At 38.5% G+C, this 23,946-nt stretch overlaps 2 protein-coding genes and 1 long non-coding RNA gene across 6 annotated transcripts; 1 reads left to right on the forward strand and 2 right to left on the reverse strand.

Annotated features, from left to right (window-relative positions):
• Positions 1 to 6,048: 6,048 nt before the first annotated feature.
• Positions 6,049 to 8,124, forward strand: LOC145472646 (uncharacterized). The gene is made up of 2 exons (XR_014043940.1): positions 6,049 to 6,302; positions 8,015 to 8,124. It is a non-coding gene; the product is annotated as an uncharacterized LOC145472646 (long non-coding RNA).
• Positions 8,125 to 9,527: 1,403 nt separating this feature from the next.
• LOC145472649 (uncharacterized) lies at positions 9,528 to 15,906 on the reverse strand (the record flags this gene model as incomplete). Its single annotated transcript, XM_081454975.1, has 6 exons — positions 9,528 to 10,512; positions 10,914 to 11,047; positions 13,200 to 13,292; positions 14,079 to 14,382; positions 14,785 to 14,999; positions 15,766 to 15,906. Coding segments are annotated over 6 exons (1,368 nt in total), but the record flags the coding sequence as incomplete, so codon positions are not given.
• On the reverse strand, positions 15,906 to 23,902 carry LOC145472647 (uncharacterized). 4 transcript variants are annotated; one of them, XM_081454974.1, is made up of 6 exons: positions 23,858 to 23,902; positions 22,414 to 23,695; positions 20,559 to 20,654; positions 19,729 to 19,824; positions 18,569 to 18,721; positions 15,906 to 18,373 (listed from the first exon to the last, which is right to left on the reverse strand). In XM_081454974.1, the coding sequence occupies exons 3-5, from the start codon at positions 20,631 to 20,633 to the stop codon at positions 18,710 to 18,712; spliced, it is 183 nt and encodes a 60-aa protein (XP_081311100.1). In that variant the 5' UTR covers positions 20,634 to 20,654; positions 22,414 to 23,695; positions 23,858 to 23,902; the 3' UTR covers positions 15,906 to 18,373; positions 18,569 to 18,709. The 4 variants fall into 4 exon arrangements, with proteins under 4 accessions (XP_081311100.1, XP_081311099.1, XP_081311097.1 ...); XM_081454973.1 differs by lacking the exon at positions 23,858 to 23,902 and having other exon boundaries at positions 22,414 to 22,873; XM_081454971.1 differs by lacking the exon at positions 23,858 to 23,902 and having other exon boundaries at positions 18,569 to 19,824; positions 22,414 to 22,873.
• Positions 23,903 to 23,946: the final 44 nt, after the last annotated feature.

Here is a 23,946-nt window from a genome sequence, read left to right on the forward strand (position 1 = left end):
GCTGGTTTATCTCGTCAAGGATCGAATGCTACTTCAACTAGCCAATCTAAGTGTCACGTGGTTTTCTGCGAAAAAAAAAACCAAAAAAACAAAGAAAGAACCAACCGAAACATACTAAGGAAATGAAAACAGCACTCACTCAACCCCTCCCTTCCCCCCTCCCCCCCCCCCCTGCCAAAACCTAGAGTCAGACTGGAGAAGACATGTATGTAAGTTGTCCGGTTCGTGCGTGCTGGAATACACCCCAGCTGCCCGTAACCAGTAGTCAACTTATTCCCATGAGATGAACACAACACTCGGTAAGTATGTTACCTACACAGATACTACATAATTTAGTTGGTAAAGCAGCTTGATACGGGTTAACTGGCAAGCCATTAAGTGCCGATATGAAGTGTCACTCTTTAATCTCTGACGTGATTAAATAATATACACTTAAATATGAAATATCAAATGATACTGGCTGAAATAGAGAGAACTATTCAAATATTCAAAACATTGAAAATATTGCGAGTCCAAAGATTTGTTGCAAGTCTTAGCAAAACTGATAGATTTTAGAATCAGATATGAAAATAAATGTTAGGATTCTCTCACCCCCACGCATGCAGTTAGCCGTCTGCAAGCACTTGACTCCAGCGACTCCAGAACCCGTACAGCAAAGAACAATTCCTGGTCATTTCACCGGACGCTGGTTTATCTCGTCAAGGATCGAATGCTACTTCAACTAGCCAATCTAAGTGTCACGTGGTTTTCTGCGAAAAAAAAAACCAAAAAAACAAAGAAAGAACCAACCGAAACATACTAAGGAAATGAAAACAGCACTCACTCAACCCCTCCCTTCCCCCCTCCCCCCCCCCCCCTGCCAAAACCTAGAGTCAGACTGGAGAAGACATGTATGTAAGTTGTCCGGTTCGTGCGTGCTGGAATACACCCCAGCTGCCCGTAACCAGTAGTCAACTTATTCCCATGAGATGAACACAACACTCGGTAAGTATGTTACCTACACAGATACTACATAATTTAGTTGGTAAAGCAGCTTGATACGGGTTAACTGGCAAGCCATTAAGTGCCGATATGAAGTGTCACTCTTTAATCTCTGACGTGATTAAATAATATACACTTAAATATGAAATATCAAATGATACTGGCTGAAATAGAGAGAACTATTCAAATATTCAAAACATTGAAAATATTGCGAGTCCAAAGATTTGTTGCAAGTCTTAGCAAAACTGATAGATTTTAGAATCAGATATGAAATAAATGTTAGGATTCTCTCACCCCCACGCATGCAGTTAGCCGTCTGCAAGCACTTGACTCCAGCGACTCCAGAACCCGTACAGCAAAGAACAATTCCTGGTCATTTCACCGGACGCTGGTTTATCTCGTCAAGGATCGAATGCTACTTCAACTAGCCAATCTAAGTGTCACGTGGTTTTCTGCGAAAAAAAAAACCAAAAAAACAAAGAAAGAACCAACCGAAACATACTAAGGAAATGAAAACAGCACTCACTCAACCCCTCCCTTCCCCCCTCCCCCCCCCCCCTGCCAAAACCTAGAGTCAGACTGGAGAAGACATGTATGTAAGTTGTCCGGTTCGTGCGTGCTGGAATACACCCCAGCTGCCCGTAACCAGTAGTCAACTTATTCCCATGAGATGAACACAACACTCGGTAAGTATGTTACCTACACAGATACTACATAATTTAGTTGGTAAAGCAGCTTGATACGGGTTAACTGGCAAGCCATTAAGTGCCGATATGAAGTGTCACTCTTTAATCTCTGACGTGATTAAATAATATACACTTAAATATGAAATATCAAATGATACTGGCTGAAATAGAGAGAACTATTCAAATATTCAAAACATTGAAAATATTGCGAGTCCAAAGATTTGTTGCAAGTCTTAGCAAAACTGATAGATTTTAGAATCAGATATGAAATAAATGTTAGGATTCTCTCACCCCCACGCATGCAGTTAGCCGTCTGCAAGCACTTGACTCCAGCGACTCCAGAACCCGTACAGCAAAGAACAATTCCTGGTCATTTCACCGGACGCTGGTTTATCTCGTCAAGGATCGAATGCTACTTCAACTAGCCAATCTAAGTGTCACGTGGTTTTCTGCGAAAAAAAAAACCAAAAAAACAAAGAAAGAACCAACCGAAACATACTAAGGAAATGAAAACAGCACTCACTCAACCCCTCCCTTCCCCCCTCCCCCCCCCCCCTGCCAAAACCTAGAGTCAGACTGGAGAAGACATGTATGTAAGTTGTCCGGTTCGTGCGTGCTGGAATACACCCCAGCTGCCCGTAACCAGTAGTCAACTTATTCCCATGAGATGAACACAACACTCGGTAAGTATGTTACCTACACAGATACTACATAATTTAGTTGGTAAAGCAGCTTGATACGGGTTAACTGGCAAGCCATTAAGTGCCGATATGAAGTGTCACTCTTTAATCTCTGACGTGATTAAATAATATACACTTAAATATGAAATATCAAATGATACTGGCTGAAATAGAGAGAACTATTCAAATATTCAAAACATTGAAAATATTGCGAGTCCAAAGATTTGTTGCAAGTCTTAGCAAAACTGATAGATTTTAGAATCAGATATGAAATAAATGTTAGGATTCTCTCACCCCCACGCATGCAGTTAGCCGTCTGCAAGCACTTGACTCCAGCGACTCCAGAACCCGTACAGCAAAGAACAATTCCTGGTCATTTCACCGGACGCTGGTTTATCTCGTCAAGGATCGAATGCTACTTCAACTAGCCAATCTAAGTGTCACGTGGTTTTCTGCGAAAAAAAAAACCAAAAAAACAAAGAAAGAACCAACCGAAACATACTAAGGAAATGAAAACAGCACTCACTCAACCCCTCCCTTCCCCCCTCCCCCCCCCCCTGCCAAAACCTAGAGTCAGACTGGAGAAGACATGTATGTAAGTTGTCCGGTTCGTGCGTGCTGGAATACACCCCAGCTGCCCGTAACCAGTAGTCAACTTATTCCCATGAGATGAACACAACACTCGGTAAGTATGTTACCTACACAGATACTACATAATTTAGTTGGTAAAGCAGCTTGATACGGGTTAACTGGCAAGCCATTAAGTGCCGATATGAAGTGTCACTCTTTAATCTCTGACGTGATTAAATAATATACACTTAAATATGAAATATCAAATGATACTGGCTGAAATAGAGAGAACTATTCAAATATTCAAAACATTGAAAATATTGCGAGTCCAAAGATTTGTTGCAAGTCTTAGCAAAACTGATAGATTTTAGAATCAGATATGAAATAAATGTTAGGATTCTCTCACCCCCACGCATGCAGTTAGCCGTCTGCAAGCACTTGACTCCAGCGACTCCAGAACCCGTACAGCAAAGAACAATTCCTGGTCATTTCACCGGACGCTGGTTTATCTCGTCAAGGATCGAATGCTACTTCAACTAGCCAATCTAAGTGTCACGTGGTTTTCTGCGAAAAAAAAAACCAAAAAAACAAAGAAAGAACCAACCGAAACATACTAAGGAAATGAAAACAGCACTCACTCAACCCCTCCCTTCCCCCCTCCCCCCCCCCCTGCCAAAACCTAGAGTCAGACTGGAGAAGACATGTATGTAAGTTGTCCGGTTCGTGCGTGCTGGAATACACCCCAGCTGCCCGTAACCAGTAGTCAACTTATTCCCATGAGATGAACACAACACTCGGTAAGTATGTTACCTACACAGATACTACATAATTTAGTTGGTAAAGCAGCTTGATACGGGTTAACTGGCAAGCCATTAAGTGCCGATATGAAGTGTCACTCTTTAATCTCTGACGTGATTAAATAATATACACTTAAATATGAAATATCAAATGATACTGGCTGAAATAGAGAGAACTATTCAAATATTCAAAACATTGAAAATATTGCGAGTCCAAAGATTTGTTGCAAGTCTTAGCAAAACTGATAGATTTTAGAATCAGATATGAAATAAATGTTAGGATTCTCTCACCCCCACGCATGCAGTTAGCCGTCTGCAAGCACTTGACTCCAGCGACTCCAGAACCCGTACAGCAAAGAACAATTCCTGGTCATTTCACCGGACGCTGGTTTATCTCGTCAAGGATCGAATGCTACTTCAACTAGCCAATCTAAGTGTCACGTGGTTTTCTGCGAAAAAAAAAACCAAAAAAACAAAGAAAGAACCAACCGAAACATACTAAGGAAATGAAAACAGCACTCACTCAACCCCTCCCTTCCCCCCTCCCCCCCCCCCCTGCCAAAACCTAGAGTCAGACTGGAGAAGACATGTATGTAAGTTGTCCGGTTCGTGCGTGCTGGAATACACCCCAGCTGCCCGTAACCAGTAGTCAACTTATTCCCATGAGATGAACACAACACTCGGTAAGTATGTTACCTACACAGATACTACATAATTTAGTTGGTAAAGCAGCTTGATACGGGTTAACTGGCAAGCCATTAAGTGCCGATATGAAGTGTCACTCTTTAATCTCTGACGTGATTAAATAATATACACTTAAATATGAAATATCAAATGATACTGGCTGAAATAGAGAGAACTATTCAAATATTCAAAACATTGAAAATATTGCGAGTCCAAAGATTTGTTGCAAGTCTTAGCAAAACTGATAGATTTTAGAATCAGATATGAAATAAATGTTAGGATTCTCTCACCCCCACGCATGCAGTTAGCCGTCTGCAAGCACTTGACTCCAGCGACTCCAGAACCCGTACAGCAAAGAACAATTCCTGGTCATTTCACCGGACGCTGGTTTATCTCGTCAAGGATCGAATGCTACTTCAACTAGCCAATCTAAGTGTCACGTGGTTTTCTGCGAAAAAAAAAACCAAAAAAACAAAGAAAGAACCAACCGAAACATACTAAGGAAATGAAAACAGCACTCACTCAACCCCTCCCTTCCCCCCTCCCCCCCCCCCTGCCAAAACCTAGAGTCAGACTGGAGAAGACATGTATGTAAGTTGTCCGGTTCGTGCGTGCTGGAATACACCCCAGCTGCCCGTAACCAGTAGTCAACTTATTCCCATGAGATGAACACAACACTCGGTAAGTATGTTACCTACACAGATACTACATAATTTAGTTGGTAAAGCAGCTTGATACGGGTTAACTGGCAAGCCATTAAGTGCCGATATGAAGTGTCACTCTTTAATCTCTGACGTGATTAAATAATATACACTTAAATATGAAATATCAAATGATACTGGCTGAAATAGAGAGAACTATTCAAATATTCAAAACATTGAAAATATTGCGAGTCCAAAGATTTGTTGCAAGTCTTAGCAAAACTGATAGATTTTAGAATCAGATATGAAATAAATGTTAGGATTCTCTCACCCCCACGCATGCAGTTAGCCGTCTGCAAGCACTTGACTCCAGCGACTCCAGAACCCGTACAGCAAAGAACAATTCCTGGTCATTTCACCGGACGCTGGTTTATCTCGTCAAGGATCGAATGCTACTTCAACTAGCCAATCTAAGTGTCACGTGGTTTTCTGCGAAAAAAAAAACCAAAAAAACAAAGAAAGAACCAACCGAAACATACTAAGGAAATGAAAACAGCACTCACTCAACCCCTCCCTTCCCCCCTCCCCCCCCCCCTGCCAAAACCTAGAGTCAGACTGGAGAAGACATGTATGTAAGTTGTCCGGTTCGTGCGTGCTGGAATACACCCCAGCTGCCCGTAACCAGTAGTCAACTTATTCCCATGAGATGAACACAACACTCGGTAAGTATGTTACCTACACAGATACTACATAATTTAGTTGGTAAAGCAGCTTGATACGGGTTAACTGGCAAGCCATTAAGTGCCGATATGAAGTGTCACTCTTTAATCTCTGACGTGATTAAATAATATACACTTAAATATGAAATATCAAATGATACTGGCTGAAATAGAGAGAACTATTCAAATATTCAAAACATTGAAAATATTGCGAGTCCAAAGATTTGTTGCAAGTCTTAGCAAAACTGATAGATTTTAGAATCAGATATGAAATAAATGTTAGGATTCTCTCACCCCCACGCATGCAGTTAGCCGTCTGCAAGCACTTGACTCCAGCGACTCCAGAACCCGTACAGCAAAGAACAATTCCTGGTCATTTCTGGCGTTTGATTCCATATTGATTTCCTGGGATTATTGTCATGTCAGAGGAAGGAGTGGAAACTAGGTTCCAGGCGTGACGGAGTGTTCTCTTTGTATTGTGAGCCATTTTGAGAGCGAAGTGGTAAATTTGAAATTCTAAACAAACTTGTTTCTCGTGAGGATGGTAAGTAATGTCGTGTTGTGTTTTTAGTTTGCTTAATTACATGAAAAGTGCTGGAGCTTGTGCATGCTTCTTGTTTCGGCGGAGAGATAGCCAGCGCGAATTTTTCGATAGACCGTATGGAAGCAAATGTCATCATGATATCATCGTAATATTCAATCAAGTAAAAATCTCCTCTTTGCCCATCGATCTAGTGTAAAGTCATGACATTATTATTAGAATGAATAATCCAGAATGTCTTCTTTTGCCTGTGATAAAGTGATAAATCATGCTACAATACAATGCTGTCCCTTACTGACAACAAATAAAAGCTGACCACAAGCAAACAGCAGCGAAACCAACCGATTTTGATATTATTATATTCAGTGTCTGTTTTGTTATTTTCGGGACGATTTCATAGCGAATAATTTGATGTAATAGTCCCACGTGGTAATGATATTTTGATATGTGAGAGGCACATTGTGATTCAAATAATTTCTCGACATTATCATTTTACTATCACCAAAATATCAATTAAATATCAAAATGTCAGTTACCAAACTAATGATATTCTATCAGGATCTATGGATCCAGAGCATTTCCTGTATCAGCTCCAGAACTTTGGGAACAAGCTACCCAGTGATATACGTTCATGCCATAATTCAAGTCTATTTAAACCTATACACCAGACGTATCTTTATAAAAAATGTTATTTTAGCTTGTAGAAAGAGTTTTTAAAGGGCTATTTTTATGTCTTTTGTTATTATTATTATTGTTATTATTACTATTATTATTATTATAATTATTATTATTATTATTATTAATAATGGTAATAGGACTGGGTGGAGTCCAATTTGGTCTGTAATCACACAAGTGATTAACAAAATCGGACGACCGCGAAGAGGGTGTCCGATTTGTTATTCACGAGTGTGATTACAGACTGAATTGGACAACACGATGTCCCGTTACCAATTAATCATAACAATTACAATTTCCCACAAAAGCAAAAATTCATTTGAAAAAAGAGCATTTAATAGTCATTTTAAATATCATAATTAAAAATATGGAGAATAGCTTGCAAAGTGGCTGTTAAGTTTCTTTCAAAACAGTCACCAGAGACTAAACCTCCACAATTTTACAAAGTCAGTCTCTTGAATTGGTTACCATAGTAATTGCAATCAATGTTGTGGTTGGTGGATTTAGTGGAGAGGACTTAACATGATTGGCTCATGTAACTCTCCGATTACAGGTGTCCGATTACAGCCAACTGTCCGATTACACTGTCCGATTACAGCTTTGCAGATTAATTAGAGCAAAATACAGCAGTTTATGCACCAATCACATTTGAGGAAATTGTAATTGTTATGATCATTATTTCTTTTTGCTGGTCAATTACGTCCAAATTCTTGGTGGTTTGAAATTTTCCATTTCAGGAATTTTTGAGATAGGAACATTTTGTAGGGTTGTTCCTAATGTTCTGTTGTAACAGAACGTGTTCTTGGATATCATTTGATGCTTTCTGGAAATTTCTATGGCTTGAAAATTTGGCAAGGGATTTTTGGGGGGTCAAAATTTTGGTTCATGGGATTTTGGGGGTTTTGTTTGAGGCCCTAGGATTTTGGGTGGTTCATCATTTGATCGTCCCTGTCAATTGAAATCCAGAGTACCCCCAGCTCGGGGAGTATGAGGCTTCATTGAATGAAATTTAATTCCATTTCATTTCCTTCCACTTGCAGTAGCTGTCTTTGGCAGAGAGGACCCATGCCTTCTACTGGGACTCAAATGCACCAATGAATGAATGTGTGCCTAGACCCAAATCCGGAGAATAAAAAAAGTTTTTTGATTAGTTTTCCTGTTCTTCACATTGGTTTGTCTTTTGTTGATTTCTTTCCCCTTATCTCTAATACATATTGACTATTAGTTACATTATCATTAAAGTATATAAGTACATGAATAAAGACAGATTGTTATCATCATCATCCTTGCTTAGATTCAAAATAACCAATAAAGAAGTCTAGCCACCCAATGTGTTCATCTGTCTTTCTTCATTCACTTATATTACAATAATAATAATAATAATAACTTTTTATGGTCTGCCAGGAGAGAGACACTTTTTCAGGAAGGAACCAAGCCACTAATATTTGTTAGCCTTCATTAGACACTCGTGAATCTATCTATCTATTGCGTAGATGTTTGGCTTTGGAAAACACAACAGCCTATTTTCCATTTAGATAAATAACAACAAAAGGCAACTGAAACAATCAATTTAAATTTCCTGTCAATAATCTTTAATGTGTAAACAACATTATTCAACTGCTAGTGTCTGTGCAGAACACAAAAAGCACTCTTCATTCAGAATTAACCTTCCGAAAACAACAACTAGAAAGCTAATTATTGAAATTATCATTTCTCGTAATATTAAGTTGAAGATTATTGTCTTGCTCAGTAACTCCTGTTACCATAGTTATAGGGCACAGGTATTAAGTTTCCTATCTCCTGCCTTTCTCCTAATAATTGCAACTCTGGTGATATTAATTTCATGTCATTTGTTTGACAGTACCAATATTATGTCTAATAAAGCCAGAAATCCATTAAGTCTCCCATTAAGTTTTGAGGCCTGCATGAGCTCTCTCATGTTTCTTGGCTGGACAATAATTTTTATAGAGTAAAATTGTTTATCAATCAGCAAGTATCTGAGTATTTATTGGCCTTTTTTGTTGAGAATTAAGTCATTTGATTGCAGCACTGCTCTGTGCGTCGGAAAGTTTTGAAACTGTGAATACAAAAAGCAAGTTTTAAAAAGAGTAAATGACAGCAAAGACCTTATGGGCTCAACCACTGTTTACTTAATATCTTTCACAGGCTTCCTAATCACTGAAAAGAGTGCACGAGTGGATAAACAATCGATCTTGAAACAAAAATTTGTGAGCCGAGGAGGTCTCATTAGCCCAGTTCAAAACTGGAAATTTCATGTGTGCCCTATATAGAGGGCTGGTCTGGCAGTTTTAATGGGTAATGTGGCATCTCTCGTAGCGTATAATATGATTGGGTTGCTACCCTAGCCAAAAACAAAAGACCAAACAATTGAAGCAATGACTTAGACTTCAAAACAATAGAAGCTGCTTACAATACCAAAGAAAAGCAAGTTATGAGAGCTGCTACACTACCAGTATTAATACTTGCCATTTGCATCAAAGGGAGGAATGGACATCAGCCTCACTTCCATTGACGGGCCAAAAATCTACAGAATTTGTAGATATGCATAGAATTTTGAATTTCACTTCATGCAAAAATCGCCCTTGTTCCAATTAAGAATAATAATATCATTGTCATTTGCATTTGTACATGTGGAGTCAATTTAACTGGCTCAATAAAGCAATTACTGGCTCAAATGATTGAGGTGATGTCATTCCAAGTCACTAAAGCTACATATTAAATCAACCTCTCATTCACTTGCATTTGGGAAACTGGGACAACGAATTCATGGAACGACTGAGAAATTATCGGTACCCTGTCTCGGTAATGACGATAACATTTATCTTCAACTAAATTATTCTTATTCTGTTAGGCCCTCTTGTTTGAAAACATGCAACTTTCAGTCAAGCTCTCATGCGGGTCACAAGATTTTGAGGAAAAAAATTGGGATGTGAACTTTTGCGAATTGATTCTGGTCTTTGGGAAGTGAAACTGCTTTTGGGAAATCAGATGGTTTTTCACTGCTCGGAGCTTGACTGTAAGACTGCACGGAGAGAGTTAGTCTTTGACTGCCTTGTGGATGGTACGAGTGGAAGTCATGAGTTTGTAGACGCCGGCTCGCTTTTTGGTGGCTTGCAATTGTACAGGAACAAGGCTGTCGATGCCTTCTTTCCACTCTTCACCTGAGAGTTCAAGCTTATACAAGTTGGTGCCTATGTGTTTGTAATACAACAGCGTTGCCTCTCTTTCTCTTATGGACTGGACCTGGCCAATAAAAACCTTTGGATTCTGATAGGTGCTCTCCTCTGTGACAACAGCCACGAAATCGCCCCTGTTTACATCCACACAACCCTCTTCTGGTTGCTCAGCAGTCGCATCTTCCTCTTCGTCGAGACGGCCCTCTGCGTAATCTCTGGCCAAGTCAACTGCCAGCCGTTTCTTCTGATTTGCTGTGCGCCGATCATACGTAGTTTGTGCTTGTTTACGTGAATGCCTGAGCGCAGATGCCAAGGAAACCTTGAGAGAGTCGGTACAGTCCCTGTTAAAATCATAGAACAATGTCTGAGTTATGATTGACCAAAGACTTAAAAATGCCAGCCAGTGAGCGAAAAGAAAAAATGTACATTTCATAATAGGCCACTTTCAAAAATACCACAATACTTCTTGTTAAAAATATATATTTTATAATAGGCCACTTTCAAAAATACCATAATACTATTTGTTTGCCCTCTAAAATTTTGCATAAGAACTGTTTCCAGTTTCACCTGGGACTGAGAATGGTCCCAAGAGAAAATAGAAATAAATTATTTGAATCCTTTGATTTTAAGCTAAGAATGTTTCATGCGAGTCAAAGAAAGATTGACCTCTTGACTCAACTTCACTATTTTTAAGATTAAATGTGCACTCTGAATTACTAAGAATAACTATGCGTCCACTCACGATTTGTCGTATGCCCATGTGATGAACGAAGATCGAAGGATGTTTATAGAGGCCAGCTTTCCCGTAAGGCCATATAGCACACTCTTCAAGTGAGCGGAGAAGGAGGCAGCAGTGAAGTGACCACCATTCTTGTTCTGGAGACAAAAAGGGGCAGTGCATTTGCATTGGTTTTGTCTTGTTTTGTTTTTTTCCATTTTTATGACCTCTTCTTATAGAGATCCTTGCCAATACCACTTGTGTGTATATAATGTGTATATATATAGGTTATTAGAGTGGAGAAAGGAGTGAATACTCAAAAAAACAAGCAGAGTGAATCTGTTGAACAAGACACCCCAGAAAGGTTTTCTTTTTCCCCTGAAATCACCCTACAAGTGTCCAGGATAACAAAAAATAACCCCAACGGGGTTGATTTTGCATCACACAAGGGTTAATATTGCAAATCGTGCCACCCCAGAGAGATGTGGCTTTCGGTCTAAAACACCCCACTAGGGTTCGTAATAATAACCGTGAACCTTGACAGGAATGTAGTTTTCAAAACAAAATACCTCACCAAGCCTACAAATAATTTTTGTTTATAGGCAGGTCATTTGTCACGACAAAGACAAGTTTTGACCTGACAAAAAGCCAGTCTGGTCGGACAAAAAAAATTGTTTGTCATTATAAATTAAAAAGAGACATTTGAGACATTTTGGTATTTCAGTGTAGACTCTTCGCCAAAACATTGGTTGCAAATTCAAATAGCTTAAAAGTCAACTGAGTGTAAAATTGCTACTAGCACCAGCAAGGGGACCTTTACATTATGTCTGGTATTAATTTACCTGTTGAAAATTGACAAATTTACAAACGCTTATACCCCTAGTCACACAAGCGTTTCCAATGTAACAAGTTTCCCACAATGTCTAGGGACTGAACAGGAAAAGGGATGAAACAACCTCCCACACGGACACCTTGTCAGTATAAAACCTCACAATAACATTCAGAGACTTGAAAATTGGCCGAAACGAATTCTTCGACTTTTTCTGAAAGCAAGTTTCCTCTGAAAGCTTTCGGGGTCAATTGAATAAAAAATTGGCGTAATTATTTAAAATGTGGAATTGGAGGCGGTCGTGACTATAAAGCGTGACCAATTTGTACATTCACGCTTTTCACAAAAACATGTCTGTGGTACGGAAACTATATTTCAACCACACTGCCAGACGTAAAAAAAACTATAAAAGGTTAAAAATTAAACTGAGTTTTGATCATACGGACTAGAAAAACATTTGGCTACATTTTAGAGGTTTTAAAGTTTTTGAAAGCGATTGCATTCAGATAAACGAAACGTGAGTATTTGGGCTGTGTATTCAATTTCCATAATATCTTTAATCAGGTCAATGTATTACAACTGAAAATTAATTCCACAACACTTGGTGGCAACAAACAACGAGTAATTACATAAGACCTCAGTTCTAAGTAGTTTTTCAGACGAACATAATTCAGACTAAATGGGGCTTCACGATCTTTCACAACGCCACCGCAAAATGCGTAAATTAACACGCAGGAATAGTGGTACTGTTGTGATATGTTTACAATTCGACATAACATTTGAGACGGCGCACTGCGCGTGATAAAATTCTCAGAATTAGAATAAAACAAAACCGATAACAATGCTTTTTTCCGTAGCATTGTGTGGCAGTATAACAAAATAAGTTGTCCCATATTCAGCCACAAACTTCCAGTTAAAATATTTTTCATTTTAGCGGAAATGCCCGGTCAGAGTGTCCAACCAGGCTAAGCTTTTACCTGTCAAAACCTCAAATTTACCAGACGATTGTCCAATGACCGACTGTTATTTGCAGGCTTGCCTCACTGAAATGTTGTTTGACTTGAAATCACCCCAAAAAGGTGTGAAATTAGGTGCAGAAAACCCACCCTGGATATGAAAATTTCCTAACTAGGGGTAAGATTTGAAATTTACACACCCTGCAAGGATGAATCTGCCAAAAAAAACACCCCACCGTAGAAATTGTCACTGAATTTTACATACTGAAAGAGCTTTTGGGGGTGAAAGCTGACTGTGACCAACCCTTGAAGGATGAAATTTCTAAGAAAAACCACTCTTGGTATCGAAATGGGGGTGAAACGAGAAGATTAAACAGCTTTATGCCTCAACGTTAGGGTTAGGGTTAGGGAGGATCCTTGGCTGGGATCAATTTCCTCACCCCAAAAGTCCAGAGGTTGAAATCTAACTTACACAAGATGTGAGGATATCATTTGGTAACTTGGTCAAAACAGGTTAAACCTTACCAGCAGTAGGTAGCTTTGGCTTGACTCTGTAACCAAATGCGGCCGATAATCCTTTATGTACGACAACAAAAGTCGACAGAGCTCGTCTTCGGGCTGAAAAAGATCAGTGGCATTGACCTCAATGTCTGGTCAATCATCAAACTAAATGATAAGTCAATACTTTTGGGTGCAGAACAGCCTTTGTACAAATTTCTAACAATTAAAGATTGGAATAAATGGCCAAACTAACCAGCTTGAAAATGGAATCAACATCAACAGATATAAACAAATGTTTATGGATGGAGTTTTACATCCATGTCAATCAGTAGAAATTTTAGGTAAATCATCTCAGATCACCATTAGTGGTGCAGGATCACAAAACTGGCTACCCTTTTATGATGAGATCAATGTATTGTAAATAAATTATGCTTATGCCACAAATGCTTAAATGGGCAATGCCCAGAGTACTTTGGAGATAAATTAGTGCGTATCAGCAACATGTCGACCAGAATCTCACACTATGGTGATATAACTATACGCTGTTCTAGAAATAAACGTGACACAGAAGGTGGAAAAACTCTTCTTGTTACAGCTGCAAAACTTTGGAACTCTCTACCTATTACTATAAGATCTGGCACCAGTATTAATGCCTGCAAACAGAATTCTTGTAAGGAAGGTTATGCTGGCTTGGATAGCTTTCCCATTTCATAAATGTTTTATCCTTTTAATATTACATTTACTGTCTTTGCCCTTTTCAATATTATTTTGTAAATTAGCTCTATCTATTTAAGGGGAGGGCCAGAAGTTTACCAATCGTCAACTGTAATGTGTCACCCTCGGTAAACAAACTTATTTATTTATTTACTTAATTTACTGGAACCAGAGAGGAAATTGTCTAACCTGTAGAGACAGCTCATCTCGTCCAGAAAACTTTCTGGTCTTGTAATTGTTAAAGTGGAGGATAATAGCCCCACTATCCTTGACAAGCAGGTAATTCTTCCCAGCTGAGGTCTTTGGGTCGAAGTTCCTGGCCTCTTCCCCTGACAGCACTTCCAGGGTCCTGATTTCCAGCCCCCGTGACGGGGGAATGAACACATACAGGGATAGCATAATGAGATCGCAAAATTCCTTGGCTTTGAACTTCATTGGACCAGTCAATTCAAACTTTTCTCGCTGGGTGCTAACAGCAGAAACCACTTCCTCCCTTTTTTTAAAGACAAAACCAAAAACAAAAAAAGGAAAGAGGTTCACACAGGTTTGGCTGTCCAGGACAAAGGGAAAGGGAACAATTCAGGATAAAAGTACTGCAGCCAAGAGAGATCTATCTTGCTAACCGCAAACAAACAATGGTTAGTCAGTTTACTTTCAAGTGCCAATTCCTCCTGAAGCTCTAAGCTAGCCTCAAACTAGTATCCGTAATCATGTGATTGCTAACTAACACAATTGATTCTTAACAATCTGTAGTCTACATCTAGTTATGCGAGAGCTTCACTCTTTTTTAGCCAATCAGAACCAAGTCATTTTTCCAGGTATAATATTGCTGGTACTAATCGCAGTCTCTCCTGTCACAGAGTGAACAAAAAACAGTTTCCATGCCAAGACTTACCAAGGGATCCAGCGATTTTGGGCAGAAAGATCTTCCATTGTGGACGGCCTTTCCAAGTCACCTTCTTTCTGGAGAATTCGAGCTTGAACTCTCAGCTGACGGATAATGGGGACCCCTTTGAAATCAGGAGCATGCTCTCTGTGCACAAATTTGATTGGGTAGAGAAGTGAGCTGATGTGATTTGAAACCGTCGCAGAGCTGCAATTTCGTTCTTCCTGTGAGGAAACAGAACAGGTTAATTGAGGCTCGGAACAGCCAAAAATCAATAAGTAAATAAATAGATGTAAACGAAAGAAAAGGAAAAGAAAAGAATCAACATGTAGCAGAAATTCATCAGAGGCAAGAGTCTCTGGGTTAAAGTTTTCAAGCTCGAAAGGAAAAATTTCACCCACCAAGCAGTAAATCAGTGATATTAAAATTTTCCAATTTGTTGGGAATTTCTTTCTTTCAGAAAAAATATGGAATAATACTACTACTAATAATAACAACTATTATTGACTTCTTAACGTATAGAGTCAACTTATTAGCAGCTAGCTATTTATAATTTCTCTTTAATTCGATAAAGACAACGTCCAAAACAGATTTAAGGTTATTGTTAGCATAAAACAAGTTTCAACGGCAGATCGGTAAAAAGATATCGCATTGCTGATAACACATTGTGAGTAATCAACACAACTTAGTACACGTCGTAAGGTTAAAAGTCCACTAATTTATGGCGAGAAGTTACTTTAAAACAATACCTCAGATGCAAAAGATATAGGTCCCAATCATAGCGTAATTTATCTGTGATGTTAACGTGCATAGCGAAAATCCTCCAATATTCGTCATTTTCAGCAGTTTCTTTACACACAGGTATTACGGGCTCACATTTTTTTACGAAACTAACTGATGTGGTTTTCAGTCCCCGGCCGTGAGTTCCCTTGGGCGTTTCTACTAAGGTGTCAAAACTTAATACGAAAGCCTGTAAAGAATTTCTCTCACCTTCAAAAATTCAACGTAAGCTTCGATCAAGGGAACTCTCAAAAAGCAATGTGGTAGAAGCTCTTCATCACGGCCTAAAGTAGTTCTAACGTAACCCAGAAAGCCTGCGAAGAAGATAAAAAAGGAGAGGTTATATGTTAAATCGCGTCACCCAAATATCGGTTATCATCACTTAGGCGCAAACGTGGAAATTAAGGCCAAAATTAAAAAAAGAAACAAAGATACTTACAAAGCATTCTCTCTTGAGCCTTCTCGTAAGTAGAAAGGGTCACCGGTGCTTTCTCTCTTTCAAAGTTGACTTTCTGGGTAAAGAATCTCTTTACGGAAGCCAAAAACTTTCTGACTGCCTCGGGTAGCTCACCGAATTTAACCGAATACGGGGTTTTGCGCTTGTTCCCTCTCTGCGCTGAATGCAGGGTAGATTCCGCATGAAATTCACCCGCAACGACGTCGTCTTCATTGTCGGCCTCTCTCTGCGCTGAATTCAGGGTAGGTAACGCGTGAATTTTACCCTCAGCGACGCCGTCTTCATTTTCGAAGAGTGGTTCTACCAACTTTTCCTGCTCGAGCGGGACGGGTGATAGCGGGCAATCATCCTCGATTTCAATTACATGTACTGCCGAGTTATCTGGAGCACTAGAGGAGCAAGGCATTTGTTCTTCCATTGCGAAAAAGGTGGTTACGACGAAGAAAATACCCGAGCGTGTGGTCTGTTGGCGTACTCAATGATGATGTGGAAAAAATGATTGAATGGTGCAAGAACGATGCTTTACGAACTACGAGAATTTTCACAGGTATAAAATAGGCTCTTTGTACGATCCGGTCACATGGTACAGAATTAATTCCGCTGGGACGCAAGTTACACAGTGGGATTTTCAAAACAAAGGAAAGTCGTCCTAGACTGGTGCGAGTTCCTTTGTTTTGGAAATCCCACTGTGTAACTTGCGTAATTAACTCCGTACCATGTGACCGGATCGTGCAAAGAGCCTCACTTCCTGTGATCTTTTTATTCATTATTGCATAACTTCATAACTTCACAGCTTGATGTAAGTTACTCTGCTCGATCTTGTACGAAGGTTATTTTTGCATGATTTTCTCGGATGTACTAGTTTATCAACTATTTAAATTGGAATTGAAATAAAGTTTGCACTCATGCGTGTACGCATTGTTTCCCAAATATAGAAATGAGACAAACAGCGGTGACAAACATCAGATATAAACACATCACTTGTTATCTTTTACTTGACGTTTCGTATGCTTCTGCATACATCTTCAGAAGCGGCGGTTAATGCAAAATTGCGGTTAAATATACAGGAACACTAACTTATTACCGCACCTTTCAATTACATGCGGACTCTTACATTCAAAGCTCAACCGAAAAATGCGTTTTTCGCTACCGCCAATCAAATGTTCGGCGGCGCCTCCCAGCTTCCGACCACTGCCGAGCACTGTTTCGTTGTCTGAACTGTGCTCAGCGATTTGATTACCGCGAGCTCGGCAGTAATCGGAAACTGGGAGGCGCCGTCGAACATTTCATTGACGGTAGCGAAAAACGCATTTGTCGATTGCGCTTTGAATTTAAGTGTCCGCATGTTACTGAAAGCTCCAGTAACTATTAACTATGAAGTTACAATAGAGGTGACAAAACACTAATAAAAAACGGTTGTTTTAAAGCGAGCTAGGGACGCACAAGCAGACATATTTCTGCCCAGGAACATAACCTCTTTTACTGTGATTAACACTTGAGAGGGCATTGAGAAAATAAAGACTGGGACAAAAACAGTCTGAACAATCATGCGAGCGTTTACAAGTTGAATGGCTGTTATTGAAAGACACGAAAGTCAAATTCGAGGTTCGATAAAAGTTAAATTCGTAGAAGACACGAAAGTTAGATTCGAGAAAGGTTATGCAATTAACTGTACAATTGCTAAACTGACAGTTTATATCGGCGGGCTAAAATAGCCCGTCAAATTCTCCATTTTATCCCGGAAAACGCGCCACAGTGCCAGACACAATGATAGTGTTGAGATATAAAGCAAAAAAAAAAATAAAATGCGCGCGGAAACGCGCTTTTGATGATATGGCATCAGTGCTGGCTGAAAAGGAACCCCAATTTAGTTTTCCAGCTTCAAGCTTGTGCGGTAGTATTAAACAAAACTTGAAAGGATTCGACAACAAGTTTATTTATACTCAGCTCACAAATAGAATTAAATGAACAGAAATAAGTTAATATAAAAAGAGTACATGGCCGCTTGAAATAACCTTAATGGATTCAAAAAAAAATAAATGACACGAATAACGTTGCTTAACTATAGTCGCTTAACTATAGGCTGAAGGGGTATCTTAACTCCCACGACACGGGATTTTGGTCAGGATTTGACTGAAAAAGTGGGTTATCGAAAGTGTGCTATTTGGTCTTCTTAAACTACCTAATAACAAACTTAAAAAAGACAATCTCATTTCTTTTGTGATTTTTAATACAGTACTAGGAATATCCGATCTAACAATGTTGTCAAAACTCTTGGGAGTTCTTCTCTGCGTTATTCTTTTCCATAAAAGTTTCACTTCCCTAGCTGGCTGCGTTATAAACCGTTTTCCTTTAAATATTCTGCAAAAATAAAAAAAAATAATAAACACTCACCTTCACATACAAGCCACCAATAAACTATGACGTTACCAGGATGCCCTAGCAGAACTCGAGAATTTTTTTAGTTCAAGCAGTTTCCTAATTAAGCGGAGCGACCTTTGTCCAACATTAAAGGCTATTATGCCAATACGGAAATAAATGTTAGGATTCTCTCACCCTATACAGCTAGTCATCTTCAAGCACTTGACTCCAGCGACTTCAGAACCCGTACAGCAAAGGAAAATTCCTGGTCATTTAACCGGACGCTGGTTTATCTTGTCAAGGATCGAATCCTACTTCAACTAGCCAATCTAAGCGTCACGTGGTTTTCTGCGAAAAAAAGAAAAAGAAAAAGAAAGAACCAAAACATACTAAGGAAAAGAAAACAACACTCAAATGGTCAAAGTGGTCATTTAACCGGACACTGGTTTATCTGGTCAAGGGGTAGTGCATTCGCATTGGTTTTGTCTTGTTTTGTTTTTTTTTTCCATTTTTATGACCTTTTCTTATAGAGATCCTTGGCAATGCCACTTGTGTGTATATAATGTGTATATATATATGTTATTAGAGTGGAAAAGGAGGGAATACTCAAAAAACAAGCAGGGTGATTTTTTAAGAAAAATCACCCTCAATGGGGTGAATCTGTTGAACAAGACACCCCAGAAAGGTGTTTTTTTTCCTTGAAATCACCCCACAAGTGTCCAGGATAACAAAAAATAACCCCAACAGGGTTGATTTTGCGTCCCACAAGGGTTAATATTGCAAATCGTGCCACCCCAGAGAGATGTGGCTTTCGGTCTAAAACACCCCAGTAGGGTTCGTAATCACAACCGCAAACCTTGATAGGGATGTAGTTTTCAAAGCAAAACACCTCACTGAAATGTTGTTTGACTTGAAATCACCCCAAAAGGTGTGAAATTAGGTGGAGAAAACCCACCCTGGATATGAAAATACCTAACAAGGGGTACGATTTGAAATTTACACACCCTGCAAGGATGAATCTGCCAAAAAAAACACCCCACCGTAGAAATTGTCACTGAATTTTACATACTGAAAGAGCTTTTGGGGGTGAAAGTTGACTGTGACCAACCCTCGGAAGGATAAATTTCTGAGAAAAACCACCCTTGGTATCGAAATGGGGGTGAAACGAGAAGATTAAAAAGCTTTATACCTCAATGTTAGGGTTAGGGAGGAATCTTGGCTGGGCCAAAGTAGGGTGTTTAAATCAATTTCCTCACCCCAAAAGTTTGAAAAACTTGAAAAGCTTGAAGCTTGAAAACATTGATTTTCACCTCTCTCAAACAGGAAAACCGATCACCAGTATAAAAAAAACATACCGCATCAGATGAAACCGCTAAAAGCCAGCAAGATAACAACACCCAAGATAATAATGGCCAGTTGCAAGTTCCCATGAACACTGAAAACAGCAGTGCCTAAAAATTATAAATGACATAGAAACAGTAATTACACATCGTGATAAAAAAGACCCTTCAATTAGTAAACAATTTCATCAACCTTTTGTTTTATTGCAAGGATATTCTCTATTGCCTTACTTTGTTAACAAGTTCATGTTGTGTTTTTGGAGGAGCCCTTCAATTTTTGTTCTGTTGTATTGCAAGGACATTTTGTATTACCTTACATTATTAACGAGTTCATGTCTTTTTCTGGAGAATATTACATTTTGAATACCATTACACCAAGTATTACTAAATGCTTTTATAGTGTGCATCCTTGTAAAATGGACACCCTTAAAACAAAATTTTCAATAAGACAATTTATGCTGTCATAAATTTAGTGAGGACAATGACTAGTATATAACCCTTGAACAGTAGCAACTCTACTCAGTCCCACATAATGAATGTGTGGAATAGTTGTTCTAGTGTTGAAGTTGACAACTAATTTTGACAATGTTGACAACTAGTTTCAATGAAGATCTGCCACAGGATGAGCTAGAGAATGGATTTTGAAGTAATCATCAATGACTTCTCTCATTGAAGAATATTTTTAGGTATGTTTTTTAGGATGTATTAGAAGAATGAAGTCACAGGTCAATCAGTCGATGGTCCTTGGGGTGAAATCATGATAAATGTTAAGCTTGAAGCTTGAAAACATTGATTTTCACCTCTCTCAAACAGGAAAACCGATCACCAGTATAAAAAAAACATACCGCATCAGATGAAACCGCTAAAAGCCAGCAAGATAACAACACCCAAGATAATAATGGCCAGTTGCAAGTTCCCATGAACACTGAAAACAGCAGTGCCTAAAAATTATAAATGACATAGAAACAGTAATTACACATCGTGATAAAAAAGACCCTTCAATTAGTAAACAATTTCATCAACCTTTTGTTTTATTGCAAGGATATTCTCTATTGCCTTACTTTGTTAACAAGTTCATGTTGTGTTTTTGGAGGAGCCCTTCAATTTTTGTTCTGTTGTATTGCAAGGACATTTTGTATTACCTTACATTATTAACGAGTTCATGTCTTTTTCTGGAGAATATTACATTTTGAATACCATTACACCAAATATTACTAAATGCTTTTATAGTGTGCATCCTTATAAAATGGACACCCTTAAAACAAAATTTTCAATAAGACAATTTATGCTGTCATAAATTTAGTGAGGACAATGACTAGTATATAACCCTTGAACAGTAGCAGCTCTACTCAGTCCCACATAATGAATGTGTGGAATAGTTGTTCTAGTGTTGAAGTTGACAACTAATTTTGACAATGTTGACAACTAGTTTCAATGAAGATCTGCCCCAGGATGAGCTAGAGAATGGATTTTGAAGTAATCATCAATGACTTCTCTCATTGAAGAATATTTTTAGGTATGTTTTTTAGGATGTATTAGAAGAATGAAGTCACAGGTCAATCAGTCGATGGTCCTTGGGATGAAATCATGATAAATGTTAATCGTTGACTCGGAATATAATGTAATAAATACAGTGAGATTAAAAGCATCTTCATGGATGTGGAGTGGTTAACCAAGTTACAACTCTATAAATTCTGGAAGTTGAACTGTGAGGCATGGATTTAGTAGTGGTGTAACTTTGGCAATTTTCAATCAATCATCTGCCGGGAGAATGAAAGATGATAGATTTGAACTGTTAGAGGTCTCATTAATATAAATTTAAAACACTCAGCCCAGCAGCACAATTAGAGCTGATCATATGTGGGACTGCTGTTACATTAGCTCTGAGGTTGATATAAGATTCGAGCTTTGCAAGTAGCAAGTCAGATGGCTTCAGAGTTCAAAAGCTCAACGACTACAAATCAGTAATATATGAAAGTGATAATTTTGCAGCTTAAGGCAAATGATAAAGTTGCCTTACTGTTAGAAAAATATTTATTTCTCTTTGAAAAAATACTGAATTAAAACTGGTAATAACTGTGGATGGAAGTAATTCCAAAGATCTCAGTTGACCGGGTTACTAGCATGATTTGATGCCCTAAACTATGCAATCACTCAGCTAAACAGAAAAAAATCTAAGAACAAACAAAGATCAAAATTGAACTGACTGTTCGGTAAATAATGGGATGGTGAAATCATGAATTATTCGAAACGTCAATACACTGTAAGAGATCTTTCTGTATTTTCTCACCCAACAATTTCAATATTACTACGATTAAAATTCGCTCTCTATAAATACGAAGATTTAGTCTGTAATTTGATTTTATCTCAGCACAATCCGTAGAAATCGAGGTCTTCCAAAGCGTAAATTCCTTGGAGACACATGCGCATGCCCCATGCATAACTAATGAGCAAATGAAACACGCTTGTGCTTCATTTGGGATTAATGTTTCTCAATAATTTTCATTGAAGTGTTGTGACTAATCTATAAAACTGTCTTTCGAAGGAAATACGAAAACAAATTGCATGCGTTGACCTCACAGCTTTGTTTGTTTTACGGTCAATTCGTATTGATGTGATGATGGTATTACCAGGGAAAAAGTCGGATAAGAATGAACATAACGCAACTAAAACAGCAATTATTAAAACGCTATCGAATACCTTTCTCGTCCCCGAGATCGCATGCGTTCACTTGTCTGCTTATCGACGATCCACTTCTCTGCGACTCAAGCCATTTCTCTCTGATGGCAAAAAGGGAAATTTAGCACTAACCAGATTCCGTGCCGCACTTGACATCGGACTCAGAGAACAAAAAGCATTTTACAGACTTTTTTCGACATGCCGCCATTGTCGGGCGAATTGAGCACGTCTTTTTCGACCACGTCATATGAAAGATAAGATACCACCCATATTTGGATCAACCTCGTCCCCAGGGCTTATTTGGATAATCACGATCAAATCGCTGAAAGTGAAAGGGAAACTTGTTATTTCAGAGCTGACCTGAATTGTTTTTGCGATTACTAAAATGGCAAAAGATTTTGTAAACAGTTTCGATCACAGTCCATTTTTGGTCGAGGTAAGACTATACTGAATAATAATGGCTTTTTCCAGCCGTAGAGAACTCCTTTTTTGCTTATATTAAGTTTACTTCAATTCACGGTTAAATTGTCCTAATCAAAAGAATAAATTTATCCTGTGTTTAAATTTTGTTTCTCCAAGCTGGATTAGCACTATCCAAGGATTAAACTAAAGGTTAAATTTAACCCACCTAGCGAGGTGAATTAACGTGCTAATCGGATGAAAATGCGGACAAACAAGTCAAAATGGCGGACATTTTGCTTAAAGTACTGGGCCCGGTACGGAATGCTCTGAGTAGTTACCAAATATGGACGGACCATTCTTCGGCGATACGCCAACTTTTTAGTTTTTTACACGACTAGTGCGAAGGAAGAAGTCTCAACATTTGTGCTCTCAGAAATAGAAATCGTTTCATGCTGTAATGTAAAAATGAAAGATCAGTGATTCAGTGATGCCTGATTCAGTAAGCTTCGCCCAGCGTACAAATCTCATTTTAATTTAATCATTTTTGTTAGTCTTCATAGAAGACAAGTATAGTTGAGATATAACTATCGGGCTTTCTGTTTCTCTTTATTCAACAACAAGTTCGCATCAATTTTGTAGGAAAACGATCTTCGCAGCGCAGCAACATTTGGACCATTTTAGGATTTGACATTTTAAATTTAAGTTTTTAATCTTATTGTAATTAATATACTCGCGTCTCATAAGTTTAGGATTTGAACTTTTATTATACTGCATATTTGTATTCATAATTTTATTTTCTGAGGGCCACAAGTTTATTAGCCTTTGGTTATTAAGCGTTTAACCCTCGTTAAATAATGTCTATTATTATTATTATTATTATTATTATTATTATTATTATAGTCTTCACGTAATGTTTGCTTAGAGTCCTTAGGGCCGAGACCAAACCATGGTCCTGGGGCACTAGAGGATAGCCAGTTTTTTTGCTTGATAGCACCCTCCTAAAAATGTTTATTAATATTATTATTATTATTATTATTATTATTATTATCACTATTATCATAACCATCATAATTATCCCTTCCCTTCCCTAATACTCCAGCTACAGACCGGTTTTACTAGCTTAATGGAGTTTAATCGAAGGATAGTTAAACG

This window comes from Orbicella franksi, unplaced genomic scaffold (assembly GCF_964199315.1).
Source record: "Orbicella franksi unplaced genomic scaffold, jaOrbFran1.1 SCAFFOLD_106, whole genome shotgun sequence".
In the NCBI taxonomy this organism is placed as follows: Eukaryota; Metazoa; Cnidaria; class Anthozoa; order Scleractinia; family Merulinidae; genus Orbicella; species Orbicella franksi.